This window comes from Ambystoma mexicanum, chromosome 13, assembly GCF_040938575.1.
Source record: "Ambystoma mexicanum isolate Mex_15411 chromosome 13, UKY_AmexF1_1, whole genome shotgun sequence".
Classification (NCBI taxonomy): Eukaryota; Metazoa; Chordata; class Amphibia; order Caudata; family Ambystomatidae; genus Ambystoma; species Ambystoma mexicanum.
The window spans coordinates 616,568,059-616,594,309 of NC_090938.1; the positions used below are offsets into that span (position 1 = coordinate 616,568,059).

The window sequence follows — 26,251 nt, forward strand, 5'->3', positions numbered from 1 at the left end:
AACCTAGTGCCCGGGTATTCCATACTCAGGTGGCCAGGAAGAGGCCATAGCTTTTGGATCCCAGCACTGGGGTGGACATGTGAGGGAGGATCATCTGGGTAGGCGGTCCTTGGAGTAGAAGTGAAGCACCCAATGCTGAGGCATGGTATCTCCTTTTTCCGCAACCCATCTAACCCCTATCCCTATTTTATTTTATGGGAAACTACAAATCCATAATTCCTCCCCACTTTGTCTTGACAGAAGTACTGCACCAAGGAAGATGAGGAATGAATCAGAAGGCTTACTTCCCCTGACTTGCATTGGGCCTGTCCCTGTAATGAGGCCAGGCACTTATCTCAAATGATGTACACCTGCCACTTATTAATACTCCTTGTGAAAATAAAAGGTGGTGCGCGCACATGCACACTTTTTTGAGCGAAGTTGGGTACGAGAAGGAACAGCTCTTCTGAGGCTAAGGCGAACCAGGCTGTGGGAGTTGGAAGGCCAACGGGCTGATAAACAATTTGAGAGGATTGAGAGAAAGACGGGCAAGATTTCCAAGCTTTCAGGAAGGCATGAGTGTTTGACAAGCAGAGCCCAGCGGGCAGAGGAAAGAAACCTTCAGAGTGCGACGAAACGGCCGGTGACTCTCGCGGGTGAACATCAGAGTTGAGGAGCAGAGGTGCTAGTAACGGCCTTGTGCTGCGAGTGAAAGCTAAAGATGAAAGAAGTTCATTTAACGCAACCAGTGAGTTATCGAGGGCAACAAAAGTCTGATTGTTAAAGGGAAAGTAACTGTGATGTGGAAAATTGAAGGATACGCATGTGCCGATAAAACGCAAATGAAGAGGAAAATTGTTACAAGTGAAGGATACAAAGTCTCAGACGGGTCCTGCGAGAGTAAGTCGCACATTCGAAAGTTTCTGTGAAATATTATGAACGTATGAAATCTATTGTGAGCAGAGATCAAAGGAAAGAAAGTTGAGTAAGAGGAAAGTGAACTATGTGAAACGTGCCAAGAGGGCAAAAGTGAAACATAAGAACTTTGGAAAAGGCCAAGAAGGCAAGTGAAAGCAAATAAGAACTAAAAGTACCAAGAGGCATTGATGCGGCAAGAGAAGATTGTAAATTAAAGGACTGTGGAAAGAGTGGTCAAAGTGATCATGCAGAGGTATATGTAAATTCCTTGCAGTTTCAAGTCTTTGACAGTGAAAGATATCTTAGGTAAAAATGTCCTGAATGGAACCCCCACAGAGAACAAGACAGGCTCGAGCCCAGCAGAGGGAAGCCTGCGCAGAACTGTGAGTGATTGAAGGCATATGAACTGAGTATTGATGGCAAGGTGGGCTGGTGAAGCCTTAGGAAGCGATTGAACTACCAGAAGTTGAAAGCCAAATATCGACCTGTTGATCTGTACCAGTAAGCCAAAGTTTGCAAGACTGATAGAACTGTGCCATCCACCTATTCTTTGTTTATTAAGAGAGACTCTAGACCCCATGGGGTTAAACCTGGGGAAGGTAGTAAGTACTGAAGCCATTCTGACCTTTCTTTTTGACACCATTTTCCTTTTTGTATTCCCTTAATACACTTGTTATCTTGAGAAGGAGGGCAAGGTTAGGATTTCTTAGTAAAGGCCTTTTTTATTTTGACCAGGCTGACTTGGACGGATTTGTTATTGTTTAATGGTCGAGAATGCTCCCATTTTAGAGTCTGGTGCCAGTTAGAAATTCTACCATCCCAATCAAATTCATAAATAAAGGTTTTGAAACTTGGATCTATTTTGTCTTTGTCTACTGCTCGATACCATGCCTTCCTCACACAACACTGTTTTGTCCTATGTTGGTACTGTAACTGAAAGGTTTCTCTTTTCTTCATCAGGGTCCCAAAGTACGCCTGCCAGTTCATTGAAATGTGTTTGATGGTGACTGCAGATCATGGGCCTGCTGTGTCAGGAGCTCACAACACCATTGTCTGTGCGCGTGCCGGGAAAGACTTGATCTCTAGCGTTACTTCTGGACTGCTAACAATTGTAAGCATGTTAAGTTTCATCTCTTGCAAAATTCATCTGCCCGTTTGTTTTAACCTGTTATGCTCACTGCTACCCTTGCAGCACAGACAGTCTTGAGCATTGACCACAGCTGTCTGCTGATTCAGCAAAGTGTGGTATTCCAGCTGTTTGGTATTGCTCCTTAGACATGCAAGACAACCAGTGTAGAGCGTGGTCATAGTCTGTATCCTGGCATACTTAATCAACAAGGTTTCCCGACCCTATGGATCCTGTAGCAGTTCATTGTAGTAGCTTGTGTTTGGTTGCCTTTTTTATAATTGAGTGGAAAATTGACGAATAATTCTATGGGAATAGGCAATGTTTGGGTAGGTATTTATTCAATATAAGCATCTTCAATGCATTGCCCTTCTCTCACTTGACAGGGAGACCGTTTCGGTGGAGCGCTGGATGCAGCTGCTAAAATGTTCAGCAAAGCTTTCGACAGCGGCATCATCCCCATGGAGTTTGTCAACAGGATGAAGAAGGATGGGAAGCTAATCATGGGCATCGGGCACAGAGTGAAGTCTGTAAGTATAATTTCCTCTTGTGCTAATTTCCTCTTGTGCACAAGATGGCACACATAAGCATAACGTTATGAGCATGCTTGCACATCTCAGTGTATGCGATCACGTAACCTGACCTAACATCACTTGGTAACACTATTTCTGATGTTTGTTAATCTGCTTAGAATCACATGCTGTGCATAGGTCCGACATCCAGTGGTCACTGCGGAGTATTGCATTTTGTTTTTCGTAGTCGAAAAGGGGACGTCGACAAGGCGTGTCTGTAACACTATCCCTATAGTGACGTGCGTTGTACCCACAATCCCTCACGCGTCGAGGTCCCTCAGATTGTTTTTTTCCGCCCAGCTTCTGGTCGCCTTACGCGGAGCTCCTAGAGACACATTGCAAATACTTACTACGGACCTCGGTCCTTAATTATACTTATTATATTGTTAAACATCCCTCTACTCGACGTTAGCTGTGAAGCTGTTTCTCCGCCGAGCAAGTTTTCGACGGAGGGGATCCTTCGGCGCTGCCGAACACGTGGCCTGGCCTCGCCGGCCAACATACAGTAGGGCGAGTGGGGGTTCGAACTTCTATCTTCTCTTTGAGAATGTCTTTCTTTCTCACCTATCGTTCCCTTGGGGTTGTTATCACCAGTTATTATTGCCTCAGCTATGGAGAGGACACCTTTTAAGTTTTGCCCACGCTGTAGGGGCAAATACACTTGGAAGGATAAACACAAGCTCTGTAATCGTTGCTTGCCCCTCGATCATAAGGAGGACAGCTGCGCGGCCTGTAAGCTCTTGAAACCAAGAACTCTTAAAGAACGGAAAGTTAAGAGGTGGGCGGACTACGCTATGTCGAAGTCAGTTTCCTCACCCGCCGCCGCTGTTACAGAAAGTGACGAGGAGGGTGATAACTCGACGTCCGTTACGGAAGTCATTAACCCCCAGAAGGAGCGCTCGCGCTCCTCTACGTCCGTCCCCGGCCCCGATGGGCTCGGCTCACGCCCTGCTTATGGGGATGAACACCCCGGTGACAAGGACGTACATAGACCCCATAGGCCTAAGCACACAACCCACGGCTCTTCTTCGTCGAGGACGAAGGATCCATCAGCGCCGAAGGAGATGCAGGGCACTCCGGCGTCTACCTCAGACCGTAAGGGTCTCAAGCCCCACCCGCAAACGCAGCCGCGACCAGCGATTGGGCTTTCATCAAACACGGGCGCTACCTCAAAAACATCCGACGTAACGCTCCATAGAGCGGCCGTCGAGAAACAACACGTAACGCAGGCAACGTCGACACCAGAGCCCTCTACTGACGAACTCGTTGTCGAGAGCCTGGCGAGAATTGTTTCCGAAGACAAACGTAAGCGGACGACGAAACAGACGTCGAATACCGCACCAAAAGCTATAGAAACGCCGAAAAAGCACAAGAGTAGCCAGGAACTGCCCCCTTCATCTAAGGGCACTTCTGAACTACCGGAGGGCTTTTCTGAGGGCGACGGAAACCTTTCGTCGACGTTGTGGGAGCGTTCTAAGCGTTTGGAAGGTGAAAACACTGATTACCCCCCTCTAGACTATTCAGGGGTTCCCCATGAGACCCTTGAAAGACTCCATTCTTGTATGGAGAAAATGGAAAGGTTTTTGGGTAGCCAAAACCCACCCACACCCAAAAGACCAAGAGAATGGACCCAGGATGACCCTAGGGTCAAGATTCCTAGGCTGTTTCCCCCTTCTACAGACGCATATGACCTCACTGAAGAGGAGCAATACCTCCAGGAAGATGAGGAGTATTTGGGTGGAGAGGAAGAACATGAAGAGGGGTTTGAAAAAGACCCTTACACTAGTGCAGGAGCTTTTGAAGAAGATACAGCTACCTCACAGCCCTGGCAATCCCCATCAGTGCACTCAGACCCTGATGTCTTTCACCCTTCTTCTCCCAAGGATTCACCTATTGGAAACACCTCCCCCATAGATGACCAACCTTCACTTAATGCACTATTGCGCAAGGCAGCAGCTCATTTTGAAATAGACACAGGGGAGACTCTTCCGGACATAGACTTTGTAGAAAAAGTTATTAAAGAAAAAGCCCCGGTTAGTCAGTCTATTCCGCTCCTGGCTTCTATAAGGAGAAGAATAACTCCTTCCCTTTCCAATCCAGCCTTAGTCAGAGGGGTCAACCCTCGGATAGAAAAGCTATTCAGCCCTTCGTCCTCTGACCCTTTGTACATCAACTCCCTTGTAGTTACTAATACAAGAAAAAGAGCGGGGGTACCACTATCCACTAGTGAGGCACCACCTGACAAAGAGGGCAAAAAGCTCTATGCACTTGGGAAGAGAATCACGACCTCCGCCGCCTTCTCAACTAGGATTGCAAATAACAATTCCCTACTAGCTAGCTACGCAGATGCACAGTGGAGCAAGCTGCGCAGCGAAGCAGAGGACGCACCAGAACCCCTGCGTTCACGCCTGCTAGCTATAATCTCAGAGGTAACTCTTGTAAACCAGGGCATCGTAAAGAACTCCTTAGATGCCGCAGAGACGGCTGGCCGTTCCCTGGTTCAGGGAATACTTCTCAAACGCCATGTCTGGCTGCGCAATTCGGGATTTAAGCCGGAAACCCAGGCTTCCCTGATAAATAAGCCCATAGAACAAACACATCTGTTTGGGAAAGCATTTGATGAGGCCCTAGAAAATGCGAAGAAAGAGTTTGATACCATCAAGACTCTTGACCAAATTTCTAGGCCACCTAACAGACGCAGCTATGGCAATAGACGCTCCTTTCGTGGCCAACGCCAGCAGCAAAGCCAACAGCAATTTTACTCTGCTACCAACTGGCCCTCTAACCAAAGCACCCAGTTCAGTCAAAGAGGCCAACGTCGTGGCAAAGGAAGAGGTCGCGGCTCCAGCCCCAAAGGTCCCACGCCCAATACCAACAAATGACCCGAAGATTCGGGTCCCCTCCCATGCATCACCGGTCGGGGGCCGGCTAACATCGTTCCTTTCAGCATGGGAGGGAATAACGTCAGACCGCTGGGTATTATCCACCATAGCCCACGGATACTGCATCGAATTCAACGGTTCCCCGAAATACAGACCCCCACGGAACCGACGCATGACACCGGAACACCTCACTATTCTTCAAGAAGTAGAAGAGCTACTGAAAAAAGAAGCTATAGAGGCTGTCCCCCCTATCTCAGGTAACAGAAGGTATTTATTCAGTGTACTTCCTTGTACCCAAAAAGGATTTAACCATGCGCCCTGTATTAGATCTGCGCCCAGCGAACAAGTTTGTCAAACCCCAAAAGTTTCGTATGGTGACCTTGCAGGAAGTAATCCCACTGTTATCACAGGGGGATTACATGACAACACTAGACATGAAAGATGCATACTTTCATATTTTAATGTTGCCAGCGCACAGAAAATACCTCGGGTTCAAGATAGAGAACAAACACTACCAGTTCAGAGTACTACCCTTCGGGATAGCATCTGCACCAAGGGTATTCACGAAAGTACTGGCAGTGGCAGCGGCCCACCTGCGCTGGTTATCCATCCCGGTATACCCTTACCTCGACGACTGGCTCATAACAGGGGATTCTTATGAAACATGCTTCTCCAATACCCAAAAGACCGTAGACCTTTTGTCCCAACTGGGCTTCTCCATCAACGAAAAGAAGTCCAGCTTAGACCCTGTCTTGATATTGGGCAAAATCTTCCTCGGGGCCAGCCCTTTGAGAGCAAAAATACCCAATTCAGCCCAAAATACAGGTTCTATTGTGCTGAGCAGTGATCTCATGCAAGTGACAAATGACACCCTCAAAGTGTTAGCATATTTATTCTAAGCAGTGAATTTCATATACATTTGGGATTCAAGTTAGAGAATATTACAAAGCATAAAACAAAGAGCAATGCAAAATATAGTGAAACATGGAACTTAGATAAACATAGAGAAATATAGAGAAACATAGAGAAACACAGTCTTACGTCCCTTAATCTCAGCCCTGGGAGACCTGGGTTTCTCATAAGCTAGCTGTAAAACAAGCCCCGCTCATAGAAAAACAAGGCTGGAGGACACCGTGAGAGCCAATTCCGGGCACCTGACTGTACACGAATCAAGTCCACAGGCGATCTCCCCCTGATCCCATGTGTGCATGGATACTTTATAATCTCTTGCTGTCAGTCACCATGACGCATAGTTCCAGAACTTTCTCTGTGAGGCTGGTTCATGGAAAAAACCCAGCTCTCTCTGAGATGCTCCCTGCTCGCTCCTACCCCCTCCCTTGTTCCCATCTGCGCTGGCTGAGGAATGTCTTATCAGTACCTTCCCAGAGAAAAGGAAGATTAGCTTGGAGCCAGGGCTAACGTTAGTGAGGCTGAATATTCTAAGGGAAGCAGGGATGTATTAACCCCATCTGCAAGCTCTAAAAGGCATGCACTCATAGCTTAGTGTTTATAGCGCTTAAGACTGGCTATCTAAGCGCTATATAGGTGCCATGATGTTCCAAACACTCCAAAAACCTATTAGCTACATAGCTAGGGGCCCTCCCTGCCTGTCTATCAACAATGCTTAATTTGACCTATCTCATACTAGGCCTGCATATTCCTTGTAGCTCACTACTGCATAATGGAAGTGCTACAACAGACTACTGTCAGCATTTTTAGCACATACTTTGAATACACTATTGGCTTTCAGCGGCTAATGCTGTCATCTAAAGCCCTGATTGGCAAGGTTGCAATTTCGTGTATCACTACATTCCACCCCTATTCAACGTTTGTGCGACAAATGCTGACTAATACCTATCAATATAGTATTTAGTGCAGTGATAAAGACCTTGGGGCTTTGCAAGAGGTTTAAGCAAACTATCTTATAGCGGTTAGTTAGCGTGGCATGCAAGGTAAAACACTACCTAAACAAAAATGTACACAAAGTGAACAGTGACATATACCCTTGCCAAAACCTGGCCTACACAAAAAATACCTGCACCAAGTGAACATGGACATTTACTCTAGCCAAAACATGGCCTACACAAAAATACCTAAATCAATTTTGTATAACTGATTGTCAGTTAAAAAGCAGCATGCAGTTAAAATGTCAAGGCAATCCAGTGTAGTCTAATCTACAATGCACTATTGCATTTATGTATGGTTACCAATTCTAAAACCTGGCAGCCTTTCACCCTAAGGGCCTACCCTCCCCCTGATCCCAGGGCATTCAAGCGTGACTATGGGCTGTGTGACTAGACACTTCCCCCAGGTAGGTGGAACCCAACCAGAAACCATCTAATTTCGTGAACAAGGTGAACCCATGGGCACCAGGTTGTCTAAATAAAAACAATTCTACTAATTTACATCAAAGCATGGCATGTGTTATTCATGCAATCAAAAAGCAAGCAATTCAATCCATATGTATGCTGGTAACTGTAGCTCTGCGTGCCAGTGTGTGGAGGATGGTTGCCCCCACCCAGTAAAAAGCCAACACCTGCTGATTTAACAATGTTTGCCATACAATGCATTGTGTGTATTTAGCAGTCTTGTTGACCTGCCCTATGGCAGACAAAAATGTCTTCATGTCTAAAATCCTGCCATCTTCAGTTGGCTGTCAATACTTGTAGCAGTGCTGGGCATATCAATGGGCCCCACTAGGCCAGAAGTTCTATAGCAGAGCTGGCATCAGAACCCATAGTGGCTAGCTTATTGTGCACAGTTTCTATGTCACAAGCATATAAAGCTCCTGCAATTAATGAATCTAGCTCCCTAGCTACGCGCACTCTAGTGATGGGCCATAGAAATGGACTCCATTTGTAGCAGCTTGGTAGTACTAAGGAAACATTGCCTCATGATAAATCTATGTCTAAGTGTAGCACTGTAATAATGAAGGTGTGCATTACCAGTCTACAATTTACATGTTGTCTTACCACTGGAAAATCTAACAGGTTCACAGTGTCTACCTTCTGTGACTTGGAGAATACCCTTCTTCAAGTGGGATATCTACCATATACAATATTAACTTTAGCCACAAACACCATACTACTATCCGGCAGTGGCTGTTTCATCACACCATGGAAAAAATTCATTTAGTCAAGTTATAGTTCATTAAATCTTGGCGAGAACACTCGCTGCAGTTCTTGGTCAGAAAAACATCACATTAGACAAATTAAACAAATGGTATCCATTCAGTGACAAAAGATGCCTGACAATGTGCCAGGCCAGTACACTAGCAATTCCATGTGGATACTCATTTGTAGCGCTTTTCCAAAGAATTATTCCAAATGTTTACAATCAAAAGGTGACTCTTTGCATTAGTGTGCTGGAGACAGCTGTCCCCACAAAAACATGAAACTGGTTGGTTTAACAAAAAAAACCGTGTCACACTCTGTGTCATAAAATCAAACATCAAGTCAGTCATGGTTTCATTTACCTGCCTTAAGCTGGCTGTAAAAGTATCCAGTGTTTCAAAGATTACCATTTCAAATTATAGCTCATACACTTGGCAGCATTACTTCAATTAAGAATCTTAACCTACGCACAGGTGACTTTGATGTGCGCACTCATCTTATCTCAAAATTAATTACACTCCTGCTTGCATAATTCTGCTGCCCCAACAGTTCATAAATCATTCTCCTGCCTACGTGCAATGTAGAATATTTTTTTTTTTTTCAAAAAACAAAACATCTCTGGTTAAAGCCATTCAGTTGGAAGAGTAAAACCATTTGGTTTTTTCAGATTCATCTCAACAGTGCATTTAAAAACCATTTTTCAATGTGTTAGCATTCAATTGCTGTGTCACACAGCTGTATGTGGTGCCTGATGTTACAGTCCACAATTCATTGTCCATAGTCCTTTAAACAAGAAAGGGCAAAACATGTCATTTAAATGTGTAGCATCAAATACTTGATAATTAGCCAAGTCTGCACCGTGCCAGTTCAGCAAAAGTTATTACTCTGTTGGACACTATTCGCAGGTTACAGCATTGAGTGCGGTGCAGGGCACGTTAAAGTTGAAATAGCATGTCGCAGTGGCTCGCTTTCTCTGAGAATGCGTCTGACCCTGTCACCCACAAACTGCATATTAATTTCTGATATTATGAAATGTCTTGTCGTGCTTTGCCTAGGCAAAATACAAACAGAAATGTTAGGATTTCATCAAAAGTTCAATATCAGCGTTATCCACCCCTTCCCATAATACCACCCCCATCTTCAAAAAGTCTCATCAGGTAACTACACACTTTGTCATTGCTACTGCAATTATTTATCACCTTTCTGCATGTTTCTGGGGGCTTATTTACACTCAACCATACGGGGTGTAACTGCCTAATCACAAACTCATTTGTGCAATGCAATCATAGCTGGTCAATGGTACCTCAGACTGATCTGTGCTTTTACAAAGCCATATAGTAAGTACCCAGGTCGCACAATGCTTTTCTTTTTTTTTCACCAAAGCGATCACCAATGCCAGGCGCCAACTTGCTTCCAGTGTCCCATGATCTTGGTTTAGGTTGCCCTGCTGGCATCACTCCATTTTTCAAAGGTAAAGTCTTTCAGTCCAATACCGCTTGCAGTTGTACGAGCAGCTTTGTTTATTTATCTTTCTTTTCTTAGCAGTGTCTTTTCAAGCCTCTGGTTTTTTCACTTGTCATTTTTTCAAAGGGCGTTTGCTGTTTTTGAACCACTCCTTTGAGTGCGATAGTCTGAGTCAGTTTCTTTTGTTGCTTCAACAAATCATTCATTCTTGCACTAAGCCGTGTGGCTTCTGGATCATGGCTAATGTGCAGTGTTCATGTTGTACTTCAAAGCCCCGCTCTGCATGTTGTCTCTTGCAAAACGGCTAAGCACTTTTTGTCAGTTTTGCTTCCATCTGGAAGGCCATAATGTCTTTGTCAGTTACTCCATCCCTGGCAATGTAGCTTGCAGTTTGCCAGATGTGTATTTTCTCTTCTCAAAGCGCCTAGAGGTTTCTTCTCCAGTGCACAGCGCTTTACTTCAGTTCACATCACATGGAGCATTGGAATGCAGCTTGCACAGCAATAGCGTTTCACTTCACTTCACATCACATCACATGGGAATGCGGTTTGCACAGTAATGTCTGTTGGAATGGGCAGCTGTCTTTTCTTGGCCCATTCACAGATGCATAGGTAAATGTTCAGATGTGATGTGCCCGTCTGCCATCCTGCATGAAGCCTTTGCTCCGTACCACAGTTTACTGGGCAAATTCTTTACTTTTTGAACAGCTCTCTGTTTTTGCTCCCCCTTCCTCAGGAATGCAGGCATGTTTATCTTTCGTGTGCACCTGGCAGCGCCATTAGCACGCAGCTTATCTCTTTTGCCTATAACTCTTATACTGTGGCGGCTTCACTCGTTTCAGACAATTCATCCAGATTAACTCTTTCTTGTACTGTTTCTGCTTTTGTTTGCCTTCACGCACCTCGCCCAAGACAGCTTCAAGGCACAAGCTCTGCACACACAGCAAGACTCTTGTTTTTCAAAAGCGGCACTTTTCTTGTCATTTTTCTACTCCATGTAATTTTGCAAAATGTCAAAGCGTCTTTTTTTTCTTGTAATGTGCGATCTTTCAAGAGAACTCACAACCCATTAAATCTTTGTGCTATCTTATCACACACAGATGTTTCATTCTGTTGTACCATTGCCAAACTATAACCACTCATTTCAGTGCATTTAAAAAATAAAAATGCCATATTTAGTGCAGCTCCCTGCACGTTTTTTTTCTGCAAGAACAACCCACACTCTATTGCTTGTGGGCTGTTTAATGTGTCAACAACATTTTTCCCCATGTATCACAGTCAACAGGTCACTATTTCCAAAGCATACATCACTTATAAGGCAACAGCACAAATCCATGGCATAGCATGGGGACAGTCAAAAATACTCCAGGGGCAATTTAGAAAAATATAAATTGTTTTTCCCCCCAACCATTGCAAACTGATTCTGCAATTTCAAATCAGTACACAAAAATCGAAAATCCAAATAACATTCACTCACTTTCCTTTTAAGTGAGTCTCTCACCCAATAAAAGCATGGCACAGCCTAAAATGCAATATAACCATTTTAGTGTGTTTCCTTTAAACAGAATTTGCCACCATTAGCACATGGAATTTTACAGTTGCCAAAAGAAAGAAAAAACTCTTTAGGCTCTCAGCACAGATGTTACTCATTCTCCTAAGCATGGCTCATTCCCCTTCCTCATTATTCAGGAATGCCAACCCTTCAAAAGCATATATCAAAAAAGACGAACCTTCGCCTCCGAACATTACAGCCCCCACTCGCTAGCACACTGGGGCTGAGTCAATGGTTAAATCACTATTCACAATTTGCATGTCAAATCCCTGCAATTATTTTTTTTTTTCCTGCCCTCATGACAGAATAGAGATGAGAACTCCGTCTCACTATGCATTCCAAATTACAACTTTAAACTTGGGAAACCACATGATAAAATTCTTTTTCTAATTGAGCATACATCTTTCTTAACCATTCATCGGAGTGCTTTAAACAAAGCCATTTCCCGCTCGTTTATTGCCTTGTACTCCCTGGCACCAATCCCATGCAATAAGTCAGTCACGACTGATTTACTGAAGGGAGTCTTAACCACACAAGCTATCGGCCACGGCAAGCCGACACAACATTGCTGCCTTTTGAAGTCTCAGAGCTGCAGTGAGACCATCAAGGAAATGCGACAGCCTGCTCCCCACTCTACACTGTGTTCTCTCACACCATTTGTCATGTCATGGCACTGCTCTTCACAAATCCCACCTCTGCCACCAAATGTCTTGATATTGGGCAAAATCTTCCTCGGGGCCAGCCCTTTGAGAGCAAAAATACCCAATTCAGCCCAAAATACAGGTTCTATTGTGCTGAGCAGTGATCTCATGCAAGTGACAAATGACACCCTCAAAGTGTTAGCATATTTATTCTAAGCAGTGAATTTCATATACATTTGGGATTCAAGTTAGAGAATATTACAAAGCATAAAACAAAGAGCAATGCAAAATATAGTGAAACATGGAACTTAGATAAACATAGAGAAACATAGAGAAATATAGAGAAACATAGAGAAACACAGTCTTACGTCCCTTAATCTCAGCCCTGGGAGACCTGGGTTTCTCATAAGCTAGCTGTAAAACAAGCCCCGCTCATAGAAAAACAAGGCTGGAGGACACCGTGAGAGCCAATTCCGGGCACCTGACTGTACACGAATCAAGTCCACAGGCGATCTCCCCCTGATCCCATGTGTGCATGGATACTTTATAATCTCTTGCTGTCAGTCACCATGACGCATAGTTCCAGAACTTTCTCTGTGAGGCTGGTTCATGGAAAAAACCCAGCTCTCTCTGAGATGCTCCCTGCTCGCTCCTACCCCCTCCCTTGTTCCCATCTGCGCTGGCTGAGGAATGTCTTATCAGTACCTTCCCAGAGAAAAGGAAGATTAGCTTGGAGCCAGGGCTAACGTTAGTGAGGCTGAATATTCTAAGGGAAGCAGGGATGTATTAACCCCATCTGCAAGCTCTAAAAGGCATGCACTCATAGCTTAGTGTTTATAGCGCTTAAGACTGGCTATCTAAGCGCTATATAGGTGCCATGATGTTCCAAACACTCCAAAAACCTATTAGCTACATAGCTAGGGGCCCTCCCTGCCTGTCTATCAACAATGCTTAATTTGACCTATCTCATACTAGGCCTGCATATTCCTTGTAGCTCACTACTGCATAATGGAAGTGCTACAACAGACTACTGTCAGCATTTTTAGCACATACTTTGAATACACTATTGGCTTTCAGCGGCTAATGCTGTCATCTAAAGCCCTGATTGGCAAGGTTGCAATTTCGTGTATCACTACAGACCCCAGCCAAATCAAACAATTCCTAGGGGCTCTAATTCGAACAAAGGACGGCCTCGTCTTCCCCTCCAACGAGGGGGTCCAAAACATGCTGTTTCAGATCCCCTATTATGTGGCAGGTCGAGAGGTGACGGTACGCAAAGCAATGCGCTTGCTAGGGATGATGGCGTCATGTATTTATTTGGTACCTCACGCGCGCTTGCGCATGCGCCCAATGCAAGAGTGGCTTTACAGCCAGTGGTGTCAGGCCAGCGGACAATGGGACGATCTAGTGGTGGTCTCGCAGGCCTTGGTTCTCTCGCTACGGTGGTGGACAAAAGAAAACCTGTTATTAGGGAAAACTTTTGCCACACCCGCAGTGGAAGCCACTCTTGCCACGGACGCATCCCTTACAGGATGGGGGGCTCACCTATCCCATCAGACTGCTCACGGAGTGTGGACCCCGAGCTTAGCAGCCAAGCATATAAACCTGCTGGAACTACTAGCGGTGTTCAAAGCACTGAAAGCCTTTCAGGAACACTTACAAGGAAAGACAGTGATGGTCCTCACAGACAGCACCACAGCCATGTACTACCTCAACAAGCAAGGGGGCACTCACTCTCCAGGACTGTCCAAGCTGTCCCAGAATATATGGAAGTGGGCTCTCAAACACAACATGTTCCTACTATCACAACATGTACCAGGGGAACTCAATCTGCTAGCAGACAAACTCAGCAGAGACTTCCCCCTGCCCGAAGAGTACGAATGGCAATTGCACGAAGACATCGTCTTAGACGTCTTCACGCAATGGGGATTCCCGGAAATAGACCTGTTTGCAACTCTGGAGAACTCACAATGCCAAAGTTACGCCTCCAGGTACCCCCAGAACCAGTCCAAGGGGAACGGTCTGTCGATTCAATGGTCAGGGAAATTTGTTTACGCTTTTCCCCCGACTCCCCTTCTCAACAAAGTGGTGTACAAGATGCACCAGGAGCAGGTTACCATGATACTAGTGGCCCCAATGTGGCCCCAATGTGGAGACTTATCTCTGGACCTTAAACAGGGATTCTAACTCATGACACATCGATCCATTTCTGGATGGGTACCAAACTATTTAGATAACAAGTACCCACAGTGGTCGTATTTTGTGAATAACATCTCTGTAAACTGGGTATCCAAGCCCGTTACGTATTTCCTATTGTTGTGTGGTTTTACACATTAGAAGTGATATTAATAATACGTTTTTGTAATCCTGACTAATTAATTCAATTGAACGTTTTAAAATTTACGATTTTTCCGTTATTAAAATTTGATACTACCTTTTAACTACATGTGGTCCCTTGTATCATTTTACTAAAAGTGCTAAGGCTTGGCACCTCTAGTACCTGTGCTTTAACTTTGTCTCCCTATACACTGACCCAATGTGGGCCCGGCAGCCATGGTTCGCTCACTTGATGGAGATGTCCCTATCTCCCCCAGTGAAACTTCCCTGCCCGTACAACATGCTGTCACAGGACAAGGGCAGGACACTGCATCCATGCCCTCAGACCATGAATTTAGCAGCCTGGCTCCTGAGATCATAGAATTTGGACATTTACAACTCCCACAGAGATGTATGGACATCCTCAGGGAAGCCAGAAAACCTAATACTCGCCACTGCTATTCTAGCAAGTGGAAAAGATTTGTCATCTGGTGTAAAGGTAAGAGCATCAACCCGGTTGACTGCTCTCCCACTAACATTGTTCTGTACTTGACCCATTTACTGGATTCAGGGCTAGTGTTCAATTCCATTAAAGTCCACCTAGCGGCACTTTCTGCATACACCACTTCCCAACTTAAAGTGTCGTGGTGGAAGATACCAGTTATCAAGGCCTTCATGGAGGGGGTAAAGAGAATACACCCTCCGATAGCTAACCCAGCTCCCGGATGGGACTTAAATGTGGTACTTTCTAGACTCATGGGCCCTCCTTTCGAACCCATGCACAAGGCAACTCTTAAAGACCTCACTCTTAAGACTGCTTTCCTAATAGCTATCACCTCCATTAGGAGAGTAAGTGAACTACAGGCTCTTTCTGTACTAGACCCCTTCGTAACAGTTCAAAAGGATAAGGTGGTTCTACGCACACACCCTAGGTTTGCACCAAAATTCATCTCGAAATTTCATGTAAACCAGTCAATAGAACTACCAACGTTCTTTCAAAACCCTTCCAGCCTGGGAGAAAAAAGTCTGCATACACTAGATGTACGCAGAGCTGTCATGTTTTACATGGAAAGAACCAGACCACTGAGAAAGACTAATCAGTTCTTTGTCTCTGTGGCAGCAGGAAGAGAAGGAGATGCAGTTTCAAAGTCCACTATATCTAGATGGATTGTGCAATGCATCACTCTCTGTTACACTCTTGCTAAGAGAGAACTACCCTTCAAGCCAAGAGCACATTCCACTCGAGGCACTGGGGCTTCCATAGCGTTCATTGCAAATGTTCCCCTTGAGTCCATCTGCAAAGCGGCTACCTGGAGTTCTGTGCACACCTTTACAAAACACTACTGTCTAGATACACACTCTAGATCTGACTCCCAGGTGGGACAGGCAGTACTAAGACATCTTTTCTCTACTGTTCCTTCTCGTAACCCACCGCCAACTCCTGGTACTGCTCGCTAGTCTATGCACAGCATGTGATTCTAAGCAGATTAACAAACATCAGAAAACAATGCATTACTTACCGTAAAAGGATTTCGAGGGATTGGGTCCTCCGACGTATTCCATATCTATGACATGTAATCACCACAGCTGTGCTGCTTCGGAAACTTTTTCGGCGTCTGCGTCCTGCGTCGATGACGTCGATGCGCCGTCGTCGAGGACCTCCTCCAACGTCCGACGTCATCCGATGTGATAAGTAGGACGCACGACGCCCATAGCCTCAGTTCCGTTTTTTCCGCGAACGTGTTGCTTCGCGTTTCTCGGTTCTAAGCCTCGACTCTTTGGAGTTCTGTTCTTTCTGGTTCTTCGAACCTGTTCGTTTGTGAATTTCCTTCGGCGATGTCTTCCACTTCGTCTTCAACCCCGCGTCCGGGCTTTAAGAAGTGCGGGGAGTGTGGGTCCAAGATGTCGGTGACTGACTCGCACGACGCCTGCCTCTGGTGCCTCGGGGAGGCCCACGACACGGATGTCTGTATCGACTGCCAGTCGCTCACGTCCAAAGCCTTACGCGAACGTAAGAAGAAGTTGTCGGTAGGTCGGGTGTCCAAGCCCCGGAAGTCGAAGTCGGCGGGGCTTTCGACGGATGATTCGAGGGGTGACTCTCCGCGTCATCGTCGGTCTTCTTCTAGGAGTGGGTCTCGCCACTCCTCAGCCTCTTCGAGGCATTCTCGGAAGCGCCGTCACCGGTCGCCTTCCAGGTCCTCTTCCGAGGATTCTGCACGGCTCGTCGGTTACCCCACCAGCCGTGCGAAGCCGGAGGAATGGGCTTCCTTCGGGAAGAAAATGTTGGCGATTCTTGAGTCGCAGGGTACTCAGCCGTCCGCGCCCCCGAGTGGGGTCGGCCGTGTGAGGTCGAGAGACGCCGCTCGCAAGAGTGGTCGGCACGAGTCACGGGAGCGGTCCCGTTCGGACAAGGAGGCTCGTTCTCGCCGTACCCGTTCCAGGTCCCGGTCCTCGACGCGTTCGAGACCGTGTGTCCTGTGAAGTCTTCGAGGAAGACATCGACGTCTGAGGCGTCGAGGGCGTCGACAGGCTTTCTCGAGGCTCCGGCTTCGAGGACGTCGTCGAAGCCGTCGACGATCAGGTCGTCGAGGGACACGCTCGGGGCTCCGGCTTCGAGGGCTGTGTCGACGCCGCCGATACTGGAGGCGCTGCATCCGACGTCGACGCCGATTTCCTCGACGTCGACGCCGATTTCCTCGACGCCGATTTCCTCGACGTCGACGCCGATTTCCTCGACGTCGACGCCGATTTCCTCGACGTCGACGCCGATCCTCTCGGCGCCGTTGCCGGTTTTCTCGGCGTCGGCGCCGATTCGCTCGACGCCATCGACGCCTTTCGTGTCGGAGGTGCCCCGTGTCACGGTGTACCCCCTAGGAAGGCTCTGGTTAAGAGCAAGCACTCTCGGGTGCCTTTTCGCCACCTGGAATATATTTCGGAGGCGGATGAGGATTCTGATGGCCTGGTTCCTAGTCAGGTGTCAGATGAAATTGTCTCGGGCCATAGTCAGTTTGACGATTTGAGGCAGTCACTGCATGATGCCAGTGGACTGGACACCTCTCCGGAGGTGGAATTTTGTAGGCCTGAGCCTGGCTCCCATGCCGATTCCTCGTACCGGCGCCTTATGGCTAGGGTGTCTGAGTATCTGGGATGGTCTGCTCCCCCAGGGGAGTTTGTGCAGGATGATCTGACGGACATCCTTGATGTTGGTCCCCCAACTGACCCGGTACTGCCGTTCCATATGGCTTTACAGAGAAGGGTGGCGGCGGCTTGGACTGCTCCGGAGAGTCTCCCGGCGGTGGGCAGATCCTTGACGCGTAAATACCGTCCAGCCAGTAGCGACCCCTGCTACTTGACCAGGCACCCCACTCCGGAAAGTTTGGTGGTGCAGGCGGCCACGGCCCCGGCAAAGCAGGCGTCGTACCCTACCATCCCTCCTGATGGGGACGACAAACGTTTTGATGGCTGGGCGAAGAAAGTGTTTTCTTCTGGTGGTATGGCGCTTCAGGCGGCCAACTCCATTTGTGCCTTGTCACGTTTCACGCACACTCTGTGGAACTGTGTTGCGTTAGCGGGTGAACATATTCCCGAAGGGGATGAACAGGATGGTTTCCTTGCTATGGTCCAGGATGGTAAGGATGCCATGTGTGAGTCCGTTCAGTCGGGTCTGGACTTGGCTGAATGCGTCAGTAGGTCCATGGCGGCGAGCACCGTGATACGCAGGTTTGCGTGGTTGCGGAAGTCGGGGTTTGCTCCTGATGTGCAGTCCCGGCTCCTCAACATGCCCTTTGATGGTGAACACCTTTTTGGCAGCAAGGCTGACGAGAGCCTTGAGAGGTTGCAGACCTCAAAAGCTGCAGCGAAGTCGTTGGGCGCTGCAGTTCGCCAACCTCCGCCTTTTCGTCCTAGGGGACAGCAATGGAGGGGTGGTTCCTTTCGCTATTACTCATCCTTCAGTAAAGCGAGAGGAGCTGGCAGTCAAAGAGGCCAACGCAGGGGTACCAGAGGTGGACGACAGGGTACCCGTGGTGCCAAGGCCGCTCGGGCAGTTGCCTCTTTGCCCTCAGGTAACGCCGCAGCCGCTCCTACTCAGTCGTGAGGCCATGTCCCATGGTTCGCCGGTTGGGGGAAGGCTGGCGCAGCATCTTGTAGAGTGGCAAGCCATTACTTCAGATGTGTGGGTTCTGGAGATCATAACCCACGGCTACTGTCTTCCTTTTCAGCACAGGCCTCGCGACAATCCACCGGGGAACCTCTCTTTGCAGAGTCCGGATCCGCTCCTTGCGCAGGAAATTCAAGCCCTGCTGGAGAAAGGCGCCATAGAACTGGTGCCTGTAGCGGAGAGGAACAAGGGATGGTATTCCCCTTATTTTTTGGTTTCGAAGAAAGACGGGGGATTGAGACCCTTCATGGACTTGCGCGGTTTGAACAAACTCCTCAGGAAGGACAAGTTCAAGATGGTTACTCTCTCTCAAGTCCTCCAGGCCCTTCAGCTTCAGGACTGGTTGGTGTCACTCGACCTCAAGGATGCTTACTTCCATGTGCCGATCCATCCCAAGCACAAGAAGTACCTGAGGTTCGCGGTTGGCGACTCGCACTTTCAGTTTCGGGTCCTGCCGTTCGGATTGACCTCCGCCCCGAGGGTTTTCACCAAGCTCATGGTGGTGGTGGCAGCGCATCTCAGGCAAGGGGGGATTCACGTCTACCCCTACCTGGACGATTGGTTGATCAGGGGGTGCTCTCCCGAGCAAGTCCTGGATCATCTATCGATCACCTGTCGCTCCCTTCACAGGCTGGGCTTCTCCCTCAATTTAAAGAAGTCCCATTTGACGCCAACACAGCGGCTCCAGTACATCGGAGCAGTGCTCGACACTTCCCTGGGGCAGTGTTTTCCTCCCCAGGTGAGGGCTCTTCACATTCAGCAGATGGTGCACAAGTTTCAGCATGCCCAGACGCTCCCAGCGTTCGAGTTCTTGAGGTTGCTCGGCCTCATGGCATCCTGCATTCTTCTGGTGCCAGAGGCTCGCCTGCGGATGAGATCTTTGCAGTGGGCACTCAAGACGCAATGGTCGCAGTCCTCCGGCAGGATGTCGGACTCGATTCAGGTGCCGTCCTCGGTCGCCCGGGACCTTCTGTGGTGGGCCGTCGAAGGCAACTTGATGAAGGGGGCTCCATTTTGGCTTCCCTGGCCGGAGGTGACGATCGTGACGGATGCATCCCTCACGGGATGGGGAGCTCATGCCAACGGGCTGACAGTCAGCGGTCGTTGGTCTCCGTCGGAGTCCAGACTCCATATCAATCTGTTGGAGCTGAGGGCCGTCAGGCTAGCCCTGAAGGCTTTTCTGCCATCTGTGCGAGGGAAGAATGTCCTGATCCTGACGAACAACACAGTGGCCATGCACTACCTCAACAAAAAGGGGGGGGCAGGGTCACTTCCTCTGTGCAGAGAGGCGATGCACCTCGAGTTCTGGGCCATCCAGCAGGAAGTTACGATCTCGGCAGTTCATCCGGCCGGAGCCGAAAACGTGACGGCGGACGCTCTGAGCAGGCAGAGCGCGATCTCTCACGAGTGGGAGTTGGCTCAGGAGATTCTCCTGGAGATCTTCGCCCTTTGGGGGACCCCTCAAGTGGATCTCTTCGCCTCCAGTGTCAACCGGAAGTGCGAAAGGTTTTGCTCGTGGGAATTTCCTCCAGAAGGAGCCTTAGGAGACGCGTTCGTGGTGGAGTGGTCATTCCCGCTGCTGTACGTGTTTCCTCCAGTCCCCGTCATCCCGCAAGTGCTGCGGAGGTTACGGAAGTTCGGTTCCCGGATGATCCTCATTGCCCCGGCGTGGGCTCGGAGGACGTGGTACCCGGACCTTCTCGACTTATCCATCTGCCCTCCACGTCGTCTTCCCTACCGAGACGATCTGCTCTCACGGGAGGGGGGTCAGGTTCTCCATCCAGAGGTCAGATCCCTCAACCTTCACGCTTGGCTTCTGAAAGGTTGAGGTATAAGGATTGGGACCTCCCTGAGGACGTGATGGAGGTGTTGCTTTCGGCCCGAAGGCCGGCAACAAAGTCTCTGTACCGTTGCCGTTGGCGTAAGTTCTGCGACTGGTGCAGAGTTCAGAATGTGGATCCTTTTGCATGTGACATCCCCATGGTTCTGTCCTTTTTACTTTCTTTGGCCCACAGGGGCTTGCAAGTGGGTACCGTTAAGGATTACCTGGCGGCGCTGTCCATCTTTAAGCGCTCGTCTGAAGAGTGTTCTTACTTTAAAATCCCTTTGATTTCACAGTTCCTGAAAGGGCTCACTAATGTGTTCCCTCCGTCACCTTTCCTGGTGCCCGGTTGGGATTTAAACCTGGTTCTTAAGTTTCTTATGGGTGCTCCGTTTGAGCCTTTACATTCTTGCCCTTTGAGGCTGTTAACTCTGAAAACTGTGTTTTTAGTTGCGGTTACTTCCGCTCGCAGAGTGAGTGAGTTACAGGCACTTTCAGTTAAGCCTCCCTTCACTGTATTTCACAAGGACAGGGTTGTCCTTAGAGTTCGTCCTTCTTTTCTTCCGAAGGTAGTGACGGAATTTCATTTGGCCCAGAAGGTTGTTCTTCCGGCATTCTATCCTCCTCCGCATCCTGGTAAGGAAGAGGAGAGGCTCCATAGGCTTGATCCTAGGAGAGCTTTAAGCTTTTATGTTTCACGCATGTCCCGGGTCAGAGTGGATGATCAACTCTTTATTGGTTACGCTGGTAAGCGTTTGGGGCAAGCTGTGACGAAACAGACTTTGTCTTGCTGGATTATTTTGGCCATCTCGGAGTGCTACCGTTTGGCGGGTAAGGACCCACCGGCTGGCTTGCGGGCCCATTCTACCAGGGGTATGGCTGCGTCTACTGCCCTGCAGAGGGGTGTTCCTATTCGCAACATCTGTGATGCAGTCACCTGGGCTTCCGTACATACATTTGTACGTCACTATTCCCTTGATTCCATCCGAGCACAGGATCTGGCCTTTGGCAAGGCGGTCCTTTGCTCTGCTATTTGATTGGCTATTCTACATTTTGATTCTAAATTCTTTCCCTCCTCCTTGCTTTGGTACTGCTTTGGGAGTCTGTCATAGATATGGAATACGTCGGAGGACCCAATCCCCTCGAAGAACAAGTTACTTTCTTACCTGGTAACGTTCTTTCGATGGGATGGTCCGACGGCGTATTCCATATCGCTCCCGCCCGGCCTTCCCCGCTGCAGAATTTCTTTTGCGATTGCAGCTTACGTTCCGCAAGGCTTTGTGTCTGACTGGCAGTTGACTTATGTCACACGTTCTGGGGGAAAAAACTACAACTGAGGCTATGGGCGTCGTGCGTCCTACTTATCACATCGGATGACGTCGGACGTCGGAGGAGGTCCTCGACGACGGCTCATCGACGCAGGACGCAGACGCCGAAAAAGTTTCCGAAGCAGCACAGCTGTGGTGATTACATGTCATAGATATGGAATACGTCGTCGGACCATCCCATCGAAAGAACGTTACCAGGTAAGAAAGTAACTTGTTCTTCTGGTGGTTGTATCTGCTTAGATTCACATGCGCCCACCCTTCCTCCCCGCTCGGATGGAAGGAACATAGACATCTTTTTCTCTTTTCTGTACTCACTCACGTCTAAAGGCTCCCTCAGGGCAGAAAAATACAAACAGAGGGACCTCGACGCGTGAGGGATTGTGGGTACAACACATGCCACTATAGGGATAGTGTTACAGACACGCCTTGTCGACGTCCCCTTTTCGACTACGAAAAACAAAATGCAATACTCCGCAGTGACCACTGGATGTCGGACCTATGCACAGCATGTGAATCTAAGCAGATACAACCATCAGAAATGCTGTTACGGTAAGTAATGCATTGTCTTACACCTGGCGCGCAGAATGTACAAACTTTGTGGGTGAGCATCAGTGTTCTGGTGAGCCAAGCTAGGCTTTAATGGCAGCTGGTGTGCTTTCGGTCTGCACATGCAGCAGCTCTCAGAGCCTGTTTATATACATTGTGATGGCATCATGAAGCAAGACGGACAACAAATTAAAACAGAAATTATTTATTAACTTAATGACAGGTGCTTCGGTATCTGTACCTGTATGATGGTTCACACTTACCTGGCTTTTCCTTGTCAGCATCTTAGCTTTGCCATAATGTGTTCTTTCCTTTAGTCTTTTGGTTTTGCCACTGTGTGCTTTTTCCTTTGCCAGCCTCTTTGCTCTCACACAAATAGTTTTTCGTTGTGTTTTTGCTCCTTCACCACCTTGCTTTCATACTCTCTCGCAATCTTCCATACTTCCCATTGCATTCCATACGGCTCGTACTTTGCTTTCAATGGCCGGTTCAGAAGGCTTCACACGTGGCCACTGCATACCGCGCCATGATGTACTTTAGTTCTTAATCTATATATATATATATATATATTTTTTTTTTTTTTTTTTTTTGAGGCTTGTGGAATCTGCTTAGATCACATGCTGTGCATAGGCCGACATCTAGTGGAATGTAACGCTCACCTGATTCCCACAGAGGCGCAGGTCTGGCTTCGAGTGCTGATGCTTCTTCAATGGTGAAGCGCAGGACTCTGAAGATGGACAGGAAGGGCCCTCTACTCTGGCTTCTCCGGCTCGCAGGAATATTCCCCTGTGCGTGAAAAGGGAGTATTACCTACTGACTGAGTTATGATCAAGCCTCCCACTCTCTTCCAACCCTCCACGATACCCTTCCACGATTCCCCGTGAAGTCTCACCTTAGGGTCTGAAAGGACGAGCTCTCCATCCTGCTTCTGACGCAGGGGCGCGTTGAACCCAGTTACTTCACTGGATTGAGGTTGGATGGGAGTTCAGGTAAGCTTGATTATACTGGTAAGGCGCTGTAAAAGTTCTGTTGCAAGTTCAAAAGTTCAAGCTTTAAATAATGTTCATTGTCTTTTTTCAGGTGATGAATGAAGATTATTTTGGAGACTTCTTGCAACAAAGCGCTGATGTTGATGTCTTTTCCCCATAGGGGCCGGGGTTCGGAATGCCGGAGATATGGCGCCGACCCGAAGTGAAACGTGCAGTTCCAGTAAAGATCTGGTAAGTCCTAGATGAGCGCTCAGGTAATGTTTTTGCATTAGCTCATCTAATGTCTTTGTCTTTTTTCCCCATAGGGGCCGGGGTCCTGTTTGGAAGCAGCAAGACCTGAAATGAAATGGGAATGACCCAACAGGTAAGTCTTAGAAGGAAACTGAGCTTTTCCTATTCCCTTCCTTCTCTCACCTCTTATTCTTGTCTTTTTCTCTAGGCTCTGGGAAGTGGCTGTGTATCCGGATGATCGCTGCTGAAGATGGAGGAACCCAGGAAAGGTGAGTGAAATGCAGCGCTGCAGCGATCGTAACGAAATGCTTTTAAAAATGATCTCTTCCCTTTCAGGATCGTCGGTGATGTCTCTGTGGTGCAGAAAAGCTGGTAGGTCTCTTGTCTCCCTTTGCAGGTGACCCAGGATGCTGACAGGCGTGGCTGAAGTCCAGATGCAGGAGCTGACACGGTGAGCGTCCAGCTGCGAGGAGCAGAACAACGCGAAGCGTGAGTTGCTGATCGGGTGTGGTTTAAATAGCTTGGAAGAAGTTCCAAGTGTGTATCCTTCCTCCGATCAGGTATGTATCCTTCCCCGACCACACCCGGGTGGAAAGTAGTCCCACAGGTAAAGTAGTTCCTATACAGGCCTCAAGAGGCAGCATGGTCTGCATCAGGTAAGTGCACATTAAAACACTTGAACACATGTCTAGCTTTATGAGCCTGGCGCCTAAGGCGCCAGGACAGAGGTCCAACATGAGCCTGACGCCTAAGGCGCCAGGACTGCGTCCAAAGGGCCCCAGCTTGGGCCCGCTGGCACTCCCCTAGGGGAAATGATGCCTGCCTCTGGGGTTGCTGGGTCGGACCTGGCTCCTTGGAGGTAGGCATCATGACATGGAAGCTGCGGAGTATTAGTTTGTTTTTCGAAACTCGAAAATGGGCGTCGACACAGGGCGTGCCAGTAATACTATCCCTAGTGTGACGTCCACTGTACCCAAGATCCCTCACGCGTCTAGGATCCTGAGATTGTTTTTTTCCGCCATACTGGTCGGAAGCATTTTGCGGAGTCCCCTGGCCTTAGCCATACTTTTGCTAAAATATTAATTAATTTACATCCTTTCCCCATCCCAACGTCGAACTTCGACGCCGGCTGGAGAAGAAATCGACCGTTGGCTGCTACACGACGGATTTGGGCCTCGGAAGGCCTCTGCCCTGGCCTTGGAAGGCCTCTGCCCTGCAAGTAGGGAGAGTGGGGGGTTGGACATACTCTACACTCTTGGTATATAGGTATACCTTATACATTTCCTACACTTAACGGCCCGCTGCCTCAAGGTGCGTATGGAGGGTACCCCTTTTCAATTCTGCCCCAAGTGCAATCGCAAATACTCTTGGGTCGACAGGCACGCCACGTGCAATCTCTGCTTGCCGAGGGACCACCCCGGAGCGAACTGCAGAGCGTGTAGTAGGTTTAAACCTAAGACACTTAAGGACCGTTCGACGAAGCGGTGGGCCCCCCCACGCCAGGCAGGCGGCCATGGCAGCGGAGGGCGCCTTCAGCGATGGCAGCGATGCCGTGCTTTCGGACGGCGAGGGCATTACGGCGTCGAAAGACAGCCGAGCGCAGGTCCCCGACCTCGGAAGGTCGTCCGACAGGGCGGCTATGGGGAAGACCCCCGGCGACACAGGCGCTTCACACACCACTCACACTAAACACACGAAGTCCAACCGAGACTCAACGACGTTGAGTTCTCAGAAAGAGGCACAAACAGAACGGTCCGAATCGGTGTCCTCTGGGCGTTCTCGATCGAGATCGCCGCATGACTCCAGGCAATCATCCACTCTTGCCAAGAGTGCCTCGCTCCCTAGGCTAACAGAAGTTCGATCGTCGGAGGACGAAGACGACTTCCACCCCCAGGCCGCGCTCCAGGAGTCAGAGCCCGCAGACAAGATCAGTGCGGTCCCACGTTCGAAGGACAGGGACTCTACCCCCGATCCTCGATGCCAGGCGTTGAAAACCTCCGGAGCCACAAAGGGACAGGGAAAACACTTTTCCACTCACGGGGAGGGGGGAAAACAGCAGAAGAAGCAGCCTCTGCACTCTTCCACACCTGTGAAACACTCCACTCCTAAACAGACAGACAAGACCAGGTCTGCTGATATTTCAAAAACCAGCAAATCTACTCAAGATAAATCTCCTAAACTTTCTGTGACAGTCATTCCCAGTTCCAAAAAATGGTCGAGTGATGACATAGATAGGGTCATGTCAAGGATGTCTTCTTTGGCAGACTTTTACGATAAAAATCCAGACCATTTTCTTTCATATGATCCACAAGGGGCTACACCCTCAGGCTCTAATGATCCTATCCCCCCTAGTAAGAAGCCCCGGTTTGAAACACCGATGAGGTCTACAGACCCCTTCGAGGTACAACCATACTCACGGCCATACTCACTGTATCAAGGAGAGACTTCCTTCGGTGAGGACCAAGATTTTGGCATGATGGAAGAGCAAACCGGGACGGGCTACTATGGGGATGATGAGGACCAAGAAGACAGAGTAGATTCCCCGGTAGAGAAGGATGCCCCGGTTACCGACTCCCCTGTCGATAACCAACCCCTCCTGAACGAGGTTCTCGCA

The 26,251-nt window shown here is 48.4% G+C and overlaps 1 protein-coding gene across 4 annotated transcripts in view; it reads left to right on the plus strand.

The window, feature by feature from the left end:
- ACLY (ATP citrate lyase) overlaps window positions 1-26,251 on the plus strand; it is a 434,227-nt gene that overhangs the window by 373,648 nt on the left and 34,328 nt on the right. For all 4 annotated transcript variants that reach the window (XM_069634496.1, XM_069634498.1, XM_069634497.1 and 1 more), the window contains 2 exons: window positions 1,858-2,008; window positions 2,410-2,553. In XM_069634496.1, the coding sequence (XP_069490597.1) occupies window positions 1,858-2,008; window positions 2,410-2,553 (295 nt within the window). The remainder of the gene's footprint in view (window positions 1-1,857; window positions 2,009-2,409; window positions 2,554-26,251) is intronic.